This window comes from Hibiscus syriacus, unplaced genomic scaffold (genome assembly GCF_006381635.1).
Source record: "Hibiscus syriacus cultivar Baekdansim isolate YM2019G1 unplaced genomic scaffold, ASM638163v2 tig00110532_pilon, whole genome shotgun sequence".
NCBI classification, from domain to species: domain Eukaryota; kingdom Viridiplantae; phylum Streptophyta; class Magnoliopsida; order Malvales; family Malvaceae; genus Hibiscus; species Hibiscus syriacus.
In genome coordinates this window covers 887677-905537 of record NW_024062771.1, presented here as the reverse complement: position 1 = coordinate 905537, position 17861 = coordinate 887677, and the positions used below count along the sequence as shown (strand labels likewise).

Sequence of the window (17861 nt, the reverse complement as noted above, 5' to 3'; positions counted from 1 at the left end):
TACAACCCTAGACTTTTCAAAGTTCATAAATTTAGCCCTTATTTTTATTTTGTGTTCATTTCAATCCGTATTCAATTTTTTGTTCATTTCAACTGTAGACTTCTCGAAGTGGTTACATTATTTTGAATATATTCAATTTGATCACTAATAATTCCAATTTCCTTTCAATTAGGTCCCTTAACTTTACAATTATATAATCTAATCCTTAATAATCCTTAACTTCCAAATTATGATAAAGAAACCCCCTAAATTATACTTTCATTCAAATTATCGCTTCAAAATTCTCAATTATTTCAATTAAGACCTTTAAACCTTGTTTTTCTTCCAATTTAGTCCACTAGAGTCTAAATTCCACTTAAACAATTATATCAAACTTTTAACCCTAAAATCGGGATATGAAAAAAGTCATGTTAGTATTTTAACAAAAATATTTAACGATCTTAATTATTTGAATTGACCAATGACATTTTAAAAGTAGATGATCAAATTATGTTAAACTAAAGTACATTACTAAATTTCAAAATTAAACATAATAGAGGGACCAAAACTGGAATTGGACCAACATCATATACATGAATAAAATGAGAAAAAAAAGGTAGCGCCTCCTCATACCATATAAGAAATCTATTTGTTTTAATATATATATATATATATATATATATTTAAAAAAATTTGGGAGCGAGATCGCTAAATCTCTCAAAAACTCAAAAAATCCCTCAGTATGGCCTTTCACGTAGCTTGCCCAATTACATGGTACAATATCTTTTATTTTTTCGTACACTAAAACGGGGGCCTTCTCCCCCTTTTTAACTTGCTCTCCGAAGCTCATTGTGTTAATGTTTTCTTGGTTTCTCTTTGTTTTGTAGCCGACCAATTTGCTTTTGTTCGCTAGGGTTTCCTCCCAAACTCCAGTCTACCAGCTCCAAGCATGGCTTCTTGCATGAAGTGATTCAAGTCGAAGGCTTTTTGAAAGACCCCTGGGGCGTTAGGGTTTCTCGAGAGAGGACCGTCCAGGTCCCTGTACCTAAAGTCGCGCCGGTTCCTTCCGGAGATGGAGGAGGTGGCGGTGGTGCTGATTCCGTGTATGAGTCGGCCCAGGCCAAGCGCCCTGCGCTTCCGAGAAAGGCCGCTGCCGCAATGGTGGCGGCTGAGGATTATGCTAGGAGGGTTGAGTTGGGTGATATATTGGTAACATTCTTACGTTTGTATCTTAATTTTTGTTTTGGGTTCTTAGTTAATTGTAGTTGAGTGAATTTCGTTGTCATTTAGTTTCAAGTTTCAACTACACATGTTTTTATTGGTAAATTGACTTTTGGCCATGTGTAGTGCGCAAATTTCTATGCTTTATTTTGCAAAATTTTGGGTTGGATTATGCTTTCTGCGGTTTGCATTGTATGTATTCAGATGTACTGTCAAGACTATATATATTTGTCTTGTGTTGATATCTATATGTATAATCTGATTGATCCTCAATTTTGGTACCGTGAAGATGCATTGCTTAGTGAGCTTGTGAATACTACTATTGAATTCGAGCTAAATTGGAAAGACTGATTCAATAGTTGAATGTTTTAGTTGATTTTGGTTTCATTTTGGGTTGTTTACCTTCATTTTTTTACTGGAAATAGAACTTTGTAAAATAAAAACAGGAGAGGGAAAAGGAAGGTTCCCATGCCGAGATTGGTTACCATTTTATTTAGTATTCTTTTTTTCTTTGCTTTCTGAGAAGTGATGAGGTCCTTTTCCTTTTCAGGTTGCATCAAAAAGTTCTGCTGTAGATGAGCAGGGACATTCCAACACAAATGTGATGTGTCGCATGTGCTTTATGGGTGAAATTGAAGGAAGTGAGAGGGCAAGAAGGATGTTTTCTTGCCGAAATTGCGGCAAGAAGTATCACAGAAATTGCTTGAAATCTTGGGCTAAACATAGAGGTAATAAACATAGAGGCAGATAATTTACCTTGCTGTTATCTTATACTAGTACTGTGGTGCAGTCTTATACGTTTGGCATGATTGTAGATCTGTTCCATTGGAGTTCCTGGACATGCCCTTACTGTCGAACTTGTGAGGTAATTTATTTTTCATATTAATACTTGTTTCACAATTATGTTCAAATTTTTGGTTGCATCCATTGCTACTCATCTTATTTCTTTAGGTCTGCCGAAGTACTGGAGATCCAACAAGACTCATGTTCTGCAAAATGTGTGATGGTGCATACCATTGCTACTGCCAACATCCATCACATAAGGTTTGATACGTATTGCTTGTGCTTAGTTTTTTTATATTGATTACGAATAGAATGGCTCCAATAATCCCTGGATATGCAGAATGTTTCTTCTGGGCCATATTTGTGCCCAAAACATACAAGGTGTCACAGCTGTGGATCCAATGTCCCTGGAAATGGTTTAAGTGTGCGGTATGATTAGTAATCAATAGAAACGAAGCTTTTGCACCAAAAACGTTTACCTTTCTGTATAGTTTAATGCTTCATTTTTCTTTTCAACTATTGAAACTCTTTAATACTCATTTGTGTTTTTAGTGCTTGATAACTGATAGCTGATGAATTTTCCTGACCTTCTGCAGAAACATTTCTTTAGTATTAATATATATATCAATTTGTTTTATATATCTCACAGGTGGTTCTTGGGATACACTTGTTGTGATGCTTGTGGAAGGTTGTTTGCCAAGGGAAATTATTGCCCTGTTTGCTTGAAGGTAAATTCCATTTTTCCGATTATGAATGGTTTTTGGGTGGTTCAATTTTCGGTTAGCTTAGTGTCTTTTGAAAGAACTCCATTCCCTAATAGTTTTTCCTCAAACGAAAGAAAAGAAATACTGGTATTCCAAACTACTTTTATTTATTGATTTTAGAAACCATGTGAATTCTTTCATGCTTCATGATTTTCTAAAAAAGTCAACTTGATAGGCATTTTGGTACAACCTTACAGGTTTACAGGGACTCTGAGTCGACACCCATGGTCTGTTGTGATGTTTGCCAGCGCTGGGTGCACTGCCACTGTGATGGCATCAGGTTCCTTGCTACCTTTTTACTTTTAAAGAACCACTGATATAATTCTGCTGTCTTATTGTTTATTGGATGTTTTTGAAGAGGGCAGCTGCTGTCATATTATGATGTCGAGTTTGATATAAACAGAGTTTTATGAATTTGTGTTGCATATTTTTTAATAGATCAATAGGTAGTTGAGTTTCTCAAGATTTTTTGTGAAATGCCCTGCAATTGCTGTTTCCTTACAAAAGTTCTAGTACTCTGGTGAAAGAAGAAAGTTTGCCTTGTTTCAGCTTTACAACAGCCACACGAGTTTTGGATAATTTTTATTTATGAAAGAAATGTTTTTGCAGTGATGAAAAATATCTGCAGTTTCAAGTAGATGACAGTCTCCAGTATAAATGTGCAACATGTCGTGGAGAGTGCTACCAGGTAGCTTTGAATTGCAGCTTTCATTTCTCCCTCTTCTCTCTTTCTCAAAGGGAGATAGGAAAAGGATTCTTTTCAACTTATGACTGATTTCATAAATGTTTTACCAGGTTAATGATCTTGAGGATGCTGTTCGAGAGCTTTGGAAGAGAAGAGACATACCTGATCGAGATTTGATAGCTAGCCTGAGGGCTGCTGCTGGGCTGCCTACTCAAGAAGAAATATTTTCTCTCTCCATATTCAGATGTTGAGGAAAATGGTCCTATGATGCTAAAAAATGAATTTGGGCGTTCCCTGAAGTTCTCTCTTAAAGGACTTGCTGAAAAATCACCAAAGAAGAACAATGAATATGGAAAAAAATCTTCAAGTAAAAAACATTCGAAGAAAAAGGCACACCAAACATCTTTGATTGGAAAAGGAGAATCACGGCTGAGTTTTGAGGGGAATCAAGATATACACTCTCTAGGATACAGCTTGTGTGAGAACAGGAACAATGAAGTTGCATCTCAGACAGATGAAGAACAAGATATTTTTTCTCCTGTTGCTGGAATTTGTTCTACCTATCAGCCAGGGGTTTCGAAACACAAGCTGGTAGATGAGGTGATGGTTAGTGATGAAGATAGGACATCTCATGTTATTAAAACCAAAAGCAATAAGTCTCACGATTTAGATTGTGTTGATGACAATGGAAAACATAGTATCAAGTCGAAGACTGTGAAAGCTAAGAAATTAGTCATAACTCTTGGTGCACAAAAAATAAACGTTACCAACTCCCCAATGTCTGTTGCTTCAAGCTTTCAGAGAGATCAAGATGCGACTTCTTACAGTGGTATGTCTTCACTTACTCTGTTTATGATATAGCTTGCATTTGCATGGGCTCGCATATTTTGATAATATTTTCTTACAGTCCGACATCCATCATTTCCTCTGATGTGCTGTCAGTGAATACTCCTAGATCGCAACTTAATATTTCTAGCTGCACCAAATTACCTTTAGGTTTTTCTCTGGCCACTTTTTTTTTGTTAAGATTCTGTGTATAAAATGAACTAGGTAGAAGTCTAGTAGATGACATACAATAAAATGGTTTGTTATTATCTATAGTTTGAGTGTTAAGTCTAAAACTGCCGTGCCTTCAAGATGGAAATCAACATAAAATTGGTGACAAATTTCTGGATTGGCATGACAGTGCTGCTAAATTTGGTGGTGGCAATATAGCTATCATGATCCATTGCTTTGGTGTTAAAATGTTCCCTTTTTGTGCTGGAATTGGTTACTATGTAATGTGCTTGGTATTGGTGACTATTTGGGAGGTGTTTTTCTTTCAATGTTCTTCATGGTGACAATGCAAATGTTTTCTGTTTGTAGGAGATGGAGTTGATCGCTCCACCAGTCCAAGAGGTCTGAAAATCATGGGAAGAGAAGGGAGCTTTATAAAGATTGGCAAAATTAGGTCAGAAATTCCTGAATCGAGCGCCAAAGCCGGTGCAGCAAACAGTTCTGATGGATATGGAATTCGTCCTCTAGAACACACACATATTGCCTCAGGAAAAGGAAGCATAGATGGAAATAGGCTCGCTGTTGCATCTTCAGGTGATGTCTCCACGTCAAGAGGGGGAAAGGTGGTGTCAGGAAAGCAGTTGGAATACCGATATGATTTGTATGGCGAGAGTAGTGAAGATTATGCCCGCACACCTATCCTGAATTCTTTGCAAAAAGATCCCAAGCCATCTCTTAAGTTTAAATTGAAGAAGCATGTTCTTGACAATCAGAAATCTCAGGCTCATTATGATGAAAAGATTTCTTCTATAAAGGGCCAAAGATCAAAAAGAAAGAGGCCATCGCCCTTCATGGAAAAATCATTTTTTTAATGAAGATGAAGATTTTAATGTCACACAATCTCGTCAAGACAGTTTAATGGATGGCATGATGGATGCAAGTTGGATTTTAAAGAAGTTGGGTAAAAATGCAGTTGGAAAGAAAGTTGAAATTCATAAGGCCTCTGACAATTCGTGGTAAGATTTAGCTTCTCTTACCACAGAAAAAACCACGAGGCGAGATGTAAATTGTTGGCCTATGGCTTTCCAGATCTTTTGCACATGTTTGCTTCTGAATTTGAGCTCTAGAGTTAAAAAAAAAGGATTTGTATGCTTTAATAACTGTAGATTTTAGATTTTGAGGCATGTTCCGGAATTTAATAATTTGTTTTGAAATTGAACAAGCAGGCATAAGGGAGCCGTTACCAACAGTATTGAAGGCACATCTACATTATCTGTCAAGCTAGATGATGGTAGAGTGAAGACTTTGGAACTTGGGAAACAAGGCGTTCGGTTTGTTCTTAAAAAACAAAAGAGAAAACAAATTGAAGCTGGAACCCTAATTTATTATTAGTGAGTGGATTGTAGAGATTTTTGTTCCCCCAGTTTTCTAATCTGGTAGTTCTCTTATTTTGTACTGATGTTACTCAATAGCATAGTCATTTTGTTTCAGGCAGTTAATTTTTCTAGTGAAGAATCAAAGCCTGTCCAATGACACGCTTTTTATTAATAGAATCCTTTCCACTTTTTACTTGCACATCCCATCCCTATTCTGCATTTCTGATTTCACATTTGATTCCCACATCTCAGGTTCAGTTGTGTCTGGATTCTAAGTTTCAGATCTTTGCAAGTTTGGGTTTTTTGAGTTTCGTTCATTTATCGGGTTTTATAACTTTGCCGCAATTCGGGTTTGAGCGGGGTTGATTTCAGGAATTTTTGGGTTGGTCTAATTGCACAGCCATTTCCAGATTACTTTCAATCATGTTATACAAAAGGATCACCTCAAACTCAGAAAACATGTATCGAGCGATTTTGTTTTCCTTCCTGGTAGAACTTCAATTTTCATCTTTCAACAAATTTGAAATCTAAAGTTTTAAAAGTTATAATTGAGCCATATACGCCTCATGAATTATGAAAAATTGACAGCAAAAACTAATCGGCTATATTACTTGGAATCAAAATATAAGTAGCATGACATATATTGATTCATAATTATACAGGGGGTGGAGGCAAGTCCAGCAGGAGCCAGAAACCGACACAATCATCTGAATTCAAGTCCTCTTGGATGGCGAGGAAATGCAATCCTCCACATGCCTTCTTTGCTGCTTCCCATGCTTCAGCTTCACTTGTGGTTGTAGGAGTTTTCTTATATGTTGCATAAACGTACCGACTCGATATTCCAACAGATAGGATTAAGCAACCACGACCGGTGTCGGCATCTACGGAAGACACTTCTAAACCATTCATCCAAGCTGCACCAACACATTTTCATTGACCCTTAAACTTAGTTTTCAAGAAAACCTCATTGTTGAATTATGAATGTCATGATGAGGGAACAAGGTTTCAAGAGCTACAGCATAATCTGCATTGCATAAATGGTGTAAATGGGGAAATATCCAAGGAGATAGTAAACTGCCTGCTAATGGTTTTGCTCGTGAAGTAGCCACTGCAAGTCCAGGAATCAACGTATTGTCATCTACTTCAATTCCTAGTAAATCCAGATCTAAACCAGCGCCGAACACGAACCTTTCGTCCAAGGACGAAATCTCGTCTCGAACAGCTACAACAGAACCGAAGAACTATGTCAAAAGAGAGCATGTTGAACATGATACTACTAACATTTTAGTAGAGAGATGGATACACTTCCAGGGTCTGTAACATAATGTAGTACTATCTTCAACGCCATTAAATTTAAATATGAAAGATATACCTGAAAAAGGTAACTGAACAAATGCCCATTTTTCTCCAAATAAGTTCTCTGGAAGTTCCATTGGGAAAGGGTTATCTAATGCCAAAAGTGGCTTGGAACCTTTTTGGAAACCAGGATGGCGCTTATATATACTCTCATAACGTTCTTCCAACCAAAGTAGCAGGGACAGACACTAAAAAAAGGACGAGAACCATTGAACATAAGCATACAGTTATCATGTTTGTTATTTGAAGCTAAACAAACTCAACTTTATAGCTACAATTACGGGGTGAAAAAGCTCAACTCGATTTGAACTAACTCGACTCGAAAAAATTTCAAATTTGAATCGTTATAAAATAGAATTTGAATAATTTGAATAGTAACTTAAATAATTCAAATTTTTTAGTAATTAGGGTATTGATTTTCAAGTTAGAGTCAAGTATATATGTGTGTCTATATATATCACATGGAAAAACATGAAGAAATATAAATGTAATGTATATGGTTATAGATTTTTTTTTAAAATTAGAATAAAATAGTATCATAATATTATAAATATTTGTAATTAAATTTAAACAAAAACTCGAACAACTCGAATCGAATTTTATAAACTTGACTCGAAAAACTTAAAATAAAGTTTGAGTTATATAATATGACTTATCAACTCCAATAAATCGAATTTTTTTTAGTAAACTCAACTCACTGCAACACTCGCCCATAGCTATAATATGTAACTCGTAAGAAACCACAAGATGCTAAGCTCAAATTCTACCTACGTTGGAAATGAAAACAAACATGTATTTCCACCATGAAAAGATTCAGAAACTCACCCGTTTACTTGGAACTGGCTTTATGCCAAGCTCTTTACATGCCTTTGTAATTATGGTTTGCATTTGAGACCTACAAATCCAACCAAAAACGAAGCAATTAACCTAATCCATCATGCAATTTGTAAATGCTACAAGAATATTTGTAAAATTTACCTGAAAAACCGAACTTTTTCTGGTAAAGGGACACCTAAATCCTCACTTATGGTAACAATAGCATCTTTCAAAGTAATACTATTGATGACATTGTTGGGGAAATACTTGGTATACTGAAGTGAAAGCGAGCTGTCACACACTAGGAGTTCCCATATCTTCTTGCCTCTAATATCCAGAATCGGCCTCGAGCAAAAATCCAGCTCCCACTCAGTAACACTCGCGGGATCGGTCTCCGGGTCGAGGTAACTGAGCTCTGAAGTTGGGTCGTCTTCTTCATTGTCATCAAAAGCTTCTTTTGGCACCGACACTGAGCTTTCGGATACCGAGTTTGGTTTAAAATGGTGCGACTGCTGCTGGCTTTTTGATGACAAAAGGAATGATACGGTGTTGGGTTTTGCGTAAAACTGGGATTTTGAGATTGGTTTTAGAGGTTGGATAGATGGGGATGTGGAATTGAAGCACAGAGTTGCCATGGAAAGCAGTGTGAAAAATTATAAAACAAGTGAAGATGATGATGCGGGTTTTCAGTTGTTGAAAGAGCCTGAACCACACATATCTGTTGGCAGAGATGGACCTAGTTTTTGGATAGAACGGCCCGTTCCAAATCCCCCTTAACTTTTGGAAATATTTATTCCCTACGAAATTCATAGAGTTTTTGCAATATATCTCCTCAAACTACGACCCACGTTCTAAATTAATATTTAAAACTTCCTTGAATTATGACTAGTACCTAAAATTTTAACTATTCTGAATCCATCCTCAAACTATGACCATCATTCTATATTGATCCCCAAACTTTTGGATATCTAAATTTTATCCCCAAACTTTTGAATGATTTAGGGGGAATTATTGGAATGTTCAAAAGTTTGAGGACTAATCTAAAATGAGGGTTATATTTTTGGAATGAATTTGTAATATTCAAAAGTTTAAGGACCAATTTAAATGTTAGTCATAGTTTGAGAATGCATTAAAAATTTAAAAGTTTAAGGATTAATTTAAAATAAAAATCATACTTTGAGGGTATATAATGCAATTAAATCAAATTTATAGGGTTAATTGCATGATAATTCTCAAATCATTATTCAAATTCAAAATTTAAATGTATTGTAAAATCTTCAAAAATGTTGTAACATAGTTGTTAAAATATACTATTATTATTCTTATTATTAACAAATCAATTTAGTGAAACGAGATATTAAATTAGAAGTGTGTTTTTTATAATGAGTTTTTATAATATTTGATCTATATTATCCGATTAATAAATTAAATATTAATGACTAAAATATAGAGTAATTATTAGTTGGTGTAGTGAGATGGGATGTTAAATCTCATAAATAAAATTAAGAGTTTGAAGTGAATGGATTCAACTAAATTAAAAGAGTTGTATGTAGGTTGTAAATAAGACGAGACAGATCGCGAGCTATTCGAGATTGATTTCAAAGCTCGATAAATACTTGATTCGAATGAACTCGACTCGAGTTCTTAACGTGCCGAAACGAGCTAATTAAGACTCGACTCAAAAAGTTCGTAAGCAACTCAAAAATATAATATATTAGGATTTATTTTTTTTAAAAAATTATTAATTAACATTTAAGTGTTGATTTTTAAGAAAAATGCAATATAAGATTTTCATGATTTAAGGTTCAAATTCGAGTTTCAACTTTAAGATATTTTTTTCATTTCGAGCTTTTAGAAGCTCCAGTTCATGATTTCGAGTTTGATTAGAGCTTGAAAATTTTAGGTTTGCAAGTTTTCGAGTTAAGTCGAGTCGAGCTCAACAATAATCGAGCTCAACTCAGCTCGTTTATAGCCCTAGTTGTATGAATCCATCAAATAACCTTAGTAGTAAAATAAAATGTTGATATTTCTAGAGGTTTTCAGTTTGAGCAACGACGTTTGGTGTATGTGCGTTATCAATAGGTATAATTTTTTTTTGAACATATATTACTACATAATCACCTCAACTATTAAAATTTATAAAAAAATTCATCATTTATTATTAAAATAAACAATATTTTATTGTTAGAGGACCATTTGTGTAATCTCTTTAATAAGACATTTGGCGCTTAAGTTGATATGAAAATGATATCGATACTTTAAGGAGTTAGTTAAAACATTATGAGATTTAGATATCAATCTAAAATTCAGATAACAGTTTAAAGAAATAAAATGCAATTAATCTAATTAAAAGTAGAATGAAAGAAAGAAATAAAATGGATTTGAAAAGCCGCTGTTTCATATTGGGAGGATTGAAGTGAGGAGATCTGAAGTTAGGACAGGACACATTATCTTTTGAGAAAATAATCTCAGTGACCGAAAATATCTTATAATATACGATTTTAACCAATTTTTTTTGGATTTGTCAAAATGACCAACAAAATCGCAACGCGAACTCTAATTTTTCAACTCAATTTTCAAATTCGCAACGCGATTTTGAAAAATGTATTGCGATAGTTAAAATGTGTTGCGATAGTTAAAATGTGTTGCGAAAGTTTGAAAAACGTTTTGTTGCGATAGTAAAAAAGTGTTGCGATAGTGAAAAATCCAAAATAAATTTACATTTTAACTATTCTAAATTCACGTGGAGTTTGAAACAATAAAGAATGTGTTGCGATAGTGTAAAATATTTTCAAGTGTTTGCAATGCTCAATCCCACATAGTATTAGAAATACTATTGAGAATGTGTATTTAAGGCTTGGATTTCCCACTTCCTTGTTGAGTGGAAGAGAACACCTTCTTACGAATCTGGAAACTGATTTACAATACTGGAGATCGCGTTGCGATTTAGAGATCGCTTACGATTTTGTTGGTCATTTTGACAAATCGAAAAAAAATTGATCAAAATCGTATATTATAAAGCATTTTCGGTCACTGAGTTATTTTCTCTTATCTTTTTCCTCGGCTCCTCCCTCCCAGCAGCCGACTGTTCCCAAAACAACAAAACCCCATATCTCTTCTATGAACGTAAGCTTCTGTCTTTCAACACCTTCTTTTCGTTCCTGTTTAGTTTTGAGGCGGTTAACATTTGCCTGTGTTTTTCAACTGTTCCATCAAATGTCTCTGAGAAGCCTTTGTCTTCAAAAGTTACACATGTTCCCTCACACATCATTTGTTTCCTGTGAAATCAATGTGTCTATATTTGGTACTTCGTATATTTTCTTAATTTGGAGTTTTTGTTTATTTTTAATTTTAACATCATGTTTGTCGTTAAGTGAGCAGTAGCAAAAGTTTGTAGCTATTGCTGATATAATTTGAATGTATGATCTAGCTTCCTTTAATGGATAGGTACCTAAAGGAGCAGGATTTATTTTGTTAAAAGGATGGTGAAGCTTTCAGCTAATTCTTTGATGATTTCGTCATGTACACCTTTTTATTCTATTATCCTTAAAAAACCTAGCAGATTTTCTATAAATATACCTTTAAACCATTCAACTAAATCAAGGACCATTTCTTATTATCAAAACGTTCGAATACATAGAGAAGACGGGACGGGAGCGAGCCTCATCTCGAAACTTCTCGAAACATGATGGAATAGACTGATAATCATTATAGGACGCATGCTCACCTCATCTCGAAACATGCGTGGCTGTACACACAGATGCTTGCTGCTGAAACTATTGTTTATCAACAAGGGAGTCTGGTAAGTTTTTGAATGAAACAATTACTCTGTAGCATGATGCACATTGGGGAATCTTAAGTTGAAATCCCTTGGATAAATTAAGAACACATATAAAGATGGAAAGAAAGCAGTGGAAATCTTCGATGTATTTTGGATTTCTCTGGCTGTAATTGGTGAAATATTTTGATTCCCGAACTCAATTAAGCTTGCTAGTGCTGAACTATAAACGGTTAATCATTGCAGATTCTCTTGATCTTGACTTTTTTGCTTGCTCAGGACAAGTTCTTGGCATATGCTCCTGAACAGAATCCTATTGTCCTTCAAATTGGTAGAAGTAAATTAGAGAACTTGGCAAAAGCCACTGAACTTGCTAGTGCATACAACTATGATGAGATTAATTTCAAGTTGGTACCATTTTTTTAACATAATTTTATCCACTTCCATTTTGCTTTGCAATTTTCTGTGCTGATACATCTTTTCTTTGTTTTTCATTATTGTACCTGCCCTGAAACCAGTTGTGGGTGTCCTAGCCCAAGAGTTGCTGGGCATGGGTGCTTTGGTGTTCGGCTTATGCTTGATCCAAAAGTTTGATAGCAGTGCTTGTAAAGTTTAAAATAACAAGATGATTAGATAATGCTTTTCGTTTCCAATGTGCACCTACATGTTCATTTTTTACTTGCAAGGAAAGTTTGTTGGAGAGGCTATGTCAGTCATTGCTGCCAATACAAATGTTCCCGTCAGTATTAAATGCCGGATCGGTGTTGACGATCATGATTCATATAATGAGCTCTGTAAGTTATTTTTCCAATATTACTTGTTTAATCGAAACTAAATCAGATGATTGCTGTTGCTTTTCCATTTTGGTATTTAGGAAAGGATTGTTCCTATCGTTGTATTTAGTCATTGCTTTACCTTTTTTTGGGTTCAATTACTTCTTAAGTCCCTATTAGTTTTGGAATTAGGCAAATTAAGTTGTGATCCCCTTTTTTTGGATTAAATACCTCTTAGGTTCCAATCAATTTCAAAATCAGGCAAATTAGAACCCAATACCCCCAATTTTTTAAAATTTAAATTGGTGACTTAACAATTAGATCTTGACCGCCTTTTACTTCTATTTATATCCCCCCGCCACAACCCCCCCCCCCCCAATTTCATCCTGGTTTTGTCTGTAGTTAACGGCTTCATTGGATGCTATATTTTTCTTTCTCCATTTCAGGTGATTTTATCTACAAGGTCTCTAACCTGTCACCAACTAGGCATTTCATCATACGTTCACGGAAGGCTTTACTGAATGGCATTAGCTCAGCTGATAACCGAAGAATTCCCCCACTAAAGTATGTTTCCATATATGTTTATATCAAAGAGTTGTGATGCCTTTCCTGTTCATATGAATTGATATACAGCTATATCCAATAAGAGCTGTTTTAACTTGCTCCTCTGAATTCAGATATGAGTTCTGTTATGCACTCTTGCGTGACTTTCCAGACTTAACATTTACCATAAATGGAGCCATTAATTCTGTTGTTGAGGTAAACCTTTGTCAAAACCTTGACTCCTTAAAATAATTAGTGTTCTATATTGTTATTTGATAACCATAAATGTTATGATAGGATCATATTCTGTTATTTCTTACACTATGATTAGAATATTTTCCTCCATGGATTGAAGGGATTTTGCAATCTTTCTTTTGTGGATCTTATTGTTTTTTCATTCTACAGTTAGCAATTACCATTGAATGATAGATGTTGGATTTTGGAAAATTGAGCTTTATTTCTGCTAATTGATTTATCCTTTGAAAAACAGATGGGGAACAGAAAACTTCTGTTGAAACGAAAATGTTCTTTTGGGTGGCTTAGAATTCAATTTGCTTGGGGTCTTTAACAACGTCTGTATTCTTTTTGGCATTGCTCTCCCAACTCTTGTCAGAGCTCTGACATGTGCAATTTGTATCGTATTATTTATGAACATTTAAGATTGTAGGTAAATGCAGCACTAAGAGAAGGAGCTCATGGTGTTATGGTTGGACGAGCTGTGCATATCACAAGTATGTGTAATGCATTTCTTACTTTTTGCTTTCTATTAAGCATTTGACTGTTTTCTGTATTTACTAAGCCTTACTCTCTAATATTCTATGTTTTGCTAACTCACTATTAGCTGACTAAAAAAGTTGGTTATCTTAAACAGCCCTTGGCAAACCTTGGGACACGTTGATACTGCAATATATGGTGCACCAAGTGGTGGCATTACACGCCGCGAGGTTGATGGAAGATCGCTGCCCTTAGTTCATGTTTTTTTCTCAATTGTTATTAAGTTAAAATGGCTGTCCCTTGTTCCCATATGTAATGGGGTAAGGGGAAGGTAAGATAGTAGGCTGCCCTCAACACTAGGTTAAGAGCAACTTCCGTAAGAGACCTCCAAATTATGAAATACCCTCCATGGACTCGATCCCACGACCTCAAGGTTAAGAACCTTATACTCTACCAACTGAGCTGGATGGAAATAATAGACCTAGTGTTCGAGATGTGGCAAAAGTAGGCAGTTTTGTCAGTTCCACAACGTCATTGCCAAATTGATGCTGTTGGTGATAATCGCAGATGGTTTTCAAAACCTTCAAAAGCAGACCGATATTATCACCTGTATTGATGTTATTTATTTATTTATTTTTTAATTTTGGTTTGGTCATGTTTTTTTTATGGTTTATCTTTATTTTGTATAGCCTTTTCTCCCTTTACCCCTTTACCTTCACCTATAGTTTATCTTAGCAAATCTGCAGCCTCTAATCAACCTTTTTCACTCGGAGCCTTGAAACGGTCTGTGGAAGCGCAAAGCTGACTCTGCTTTCATGCATTGCAAGGTACGAAATGTGGATCCATAAATTTATGATTGGAATCCTTCAAATTTTATACTACTATTGCAATCTTAATGTCTGCCTGACACAGTTTTTGTTAACGCAGACAATGAAATCGTTCTTCGAGGAGACGCTCGTGGTGCTACCTGATTCGGTCTTGGATGCACCTATTGCTGGGGGGATACCATCTGGTCGTGAAGATCCTTTTGCCGATGTACATGATTTAATGCCACCCCCATTTAACGTGAGAGGAGAGGAAGCATTGTATGCTTAGATTTATAATGTCCTAAATCCCTCTGTTCCCATTGATCTTAGTCTCAAATTACAAATTCTTTTTAGGAATACAACCTAATTGGTGCCATGTATGCTGAATTCTATTTATATCAATAGTTAATTTATAAAATGACTTTTTTTTATAGAAAAAAAATCAGTCACAAGCAAGTCTTTTTGTTATCTTTTATCCTTTCTTCACTGGCCTGCCTTTCTTGAGAAGCAAAGGGTTATCTAGAGGGAGAGGCAGGATTTCTCTTAAATCTTGGACCCCAATCCATTTGTAGAAATGGATTCCACCCAAGGGATTTTAATGGTTACCATTAGATCTAGATAATACTAATGACGTGGCACTCAACTATTGTCCCAAAATCTTCTTCTGATAAGATCTCATATTTGGATGTTCTTCCCATCTCTCCTCATTTCACATGCTCCATATTCCCTGACTTCGAAATTTAAATCTTCCAAACCAGAAATCCCTTGGCATCTGCAGAAAACAAAAAATGGCTTCCATTACCATGACAGCACCATTCCTCAGCGCCACTAACTTCACAAAAGGTACCCCCAGAATTGGCCAGAGGAGACTTGTTGTGGTCGCCAATGCTGCTAAAAGAGATGAAGTGGAGGGTGTCCAGTTAAGTGAGACCTTACTTAATTGGATCCAAGCGAAGTGATGGCTCTCGACCTGGAAGGGACCTGCACGGCTGCCACCTTTACTTATTCTTATGCTGTCCATCTCTACCACAGGTGGTGGTGCCTATACCCTCGCTACTTGCTTTTCCATTCATAAGTTAGGAACTCCTAAGGAAGAGGGCCCCCCTCTGGAGAATAGTCTTTTCTGTTCCAGTAAGAGCAGCAGCTGCTGCTCTTTGCTCGGTTGCGAGGGTTGCGATCACCATGCCAACTGCTAGGATCTGTCGCAACTGAAACTGTGTATTGCTCGGCTAGTTTGGGACTGGCTAATGGGCCGAAGCTTGTAATTTAGAGTGTTTGTAATTCCTCATAATGAAGAAACTAAATTTAATTATGTGCTAAATATTAAGTGTGGTGATCACAATGGTGACGTGCAGGGATTGATATAGCCGTCGTGTTTTTTGTCGCATCGCGTTTGTCACAATTACGGACATAATGGGCGCTATTGCGAGGTTTGCGGGTATCGCGGTCATACAATAATGGTCGTGGAGGGCATCGCTACCGCATTTCGTGGTAACTAGGGCCGGCCCTGAGCATAGGCCAGGGGGCGACCGCCTAGGGCCTCAAGTTTGGAGGGGCCCATTTTTAAAAATATTTTTAAGTTTAATAATTAAAAAATATTTTTAAATATATTTTTTTATTTCAAACACTCGAAAATATGGTAATTCAGTGGGCCCTAATAATTAAAAAATATTTTTAAACATCATTTTTTATTAAAAGACTCGAAAATATTGTAATTCAGTGGGCCCCATTTTAATGATTGGAAGGGAAACTAAGTGTGAGCTCCCACTTATCTTCTTGTCATCACCTCTTGGCCTAGGGCCCTTAAAATGTCAGGACCGGGTCTGGCGGTAACGGAGCGCTATTTAAATCCCTGGTGACGTGTTGATTAGTTTCATTTTCCACTAGATTGTTTTATTTAGATCATTCTGATTTGGTTATGAAAACAACACTTAAAATAGAATAACTCTTCCATTTCAGGGGATAGCAGATTTGTAATGTTCCTTTTTATCCCAAACCATTAGGCCTTTCATTTTATGAAAGTGGTGTGTTAATAGGCATCACCAGTTTTGTTAATCTCATTCAGAATCTGCCCCTGCAAATGGAAATCTTGAACCATAATAGTTTTGTTAATCTCGTAGTGATAGCCTATAAATTCTTAATTTTCTTAGAAATAGATGGCAGGTTTCCCATAATCACCAAGTGCATGAACACACATTTCTTCATGTTATTATATGCAAAATGTATGTGCATAATAAATGAGATAGTGGTTTAAGATAGTAAACACGGTGAAAAACTTGATGGGCATATCAATCATTTGTGGCTCATCACAAGGCGTTTGGTTTGTGGAAAAGACTATTACCAAGAGGAATAATCATTTGTTTTTGGATCTTAGTAAATCCCAAACGGAAATCCATCGTTTTCTCTATTACTAACAAGGAACAGATCTGTTTTTTTTCTGCAGTTTGTTTCAACTTTTTTCAGATCTGTCTGGTCACTTTGTTCCCCGAGGTGTAGCCGTCCTGTCGTTGCCGTCATCTGCCATTCACCACCACATAATCTCTTTAAATAACTAAACACTTAAAATACATATAATTTTCGTAATATACTTCCATGTTTTATTTTCTTTGATATTTGATTCATCTAAGTATATATTTTTCTTGCTGATCTGCCACAACATTTCCCAGATTCATAATCTGCTATACTTATTTCCTTCAAAACCGAGTAAGTTATGTTTTTCTCATTTTACTTTTCAGCGTATTCTGCATATTTGTTGTTCCATTATACAATCTTGCAATTTTTTTTATCTTGTTTCAATAGATTTATTTGGTTACTGGAAGTTAATTGGAGTTTAACAAATTCTGTAGTTTTAGTATATATTCTGTTATTTTAAATATATTTATTTTAGGGCCTTTTTTGAGTTTTATGATCTAGTTCTGTAGGGATATTTGTTCGATCTAAATTATATTTGGTTTTGTTAAGCTGTTATTTTGTGAAAATCGGCAAAAATTGAGCTGATTTGGCTTTAGTTGCGATTATTACTGGAAAAAGTGAAAATTGCTTTTGTTTGATATGAACTTGAATTTTTGAGCTCTTTATGAACTTCTGATTTGTTATGTTTTAGTAATTTTTACGGAAATTTTGTATGATAGATTTTTTGTTATGTTTTTACACGTTAAGCTATTTTGTATGATTTTGGATACGAACTAATCATTGGTTTCTAGCTGTTGGCCTAAAGTTAAGTAAGATAGTGTTAATTTCTCCTAAAATTCTATTTAGTAACCAACTAGGC

General features: G+C 35.5%; 1 protein-coding gene and 2 pseudogenes across 1 annotated transcript; 2 read left to right on the top strand and 1 right to left on the bottom strand.

Moving 5' to 3' along the window:
* Positions 1–682: 682 nt before the first annotated feature.
* On the top strand, positions 683–5968 carry LOC120130254 (annotated as a pseudogene).
* Positions 5969–6366: 398 nt separating this feature from the next.
* On the bottom strand, positions 6367–8706 carry LOC120130255 (protein TAB2 homolog, chloroplastic-like). The gene is made up of 5 exons (XM_039147522.1): positions 8139–8706; positions 7986–8055; positions 7177–7348; positions 6883–7026; positions 6367–6718 (listed from the first exon to the last, which is right to left on the bottom strand). The coding sequence occupies exons 1-5, from the start codon at positions 8609–8611 to the stop codon at positions 6459–6461; spliced, it is 1119 nt and encodes a 372-aa protein (XP_039003453.1). The 5' UTR covers positions 8612–8706; the 3' UTR covers positions 6367–6458.
* A 2445-nt stretch (positions 8707–11151) lies between these two features.
* LOC120130253 lies at positions 11152–15003 on the top strand (annotated as a pseudogene).
* The last annotated feature ends 2858 nt before the right edge of the window (positions 15004–17861 follow it).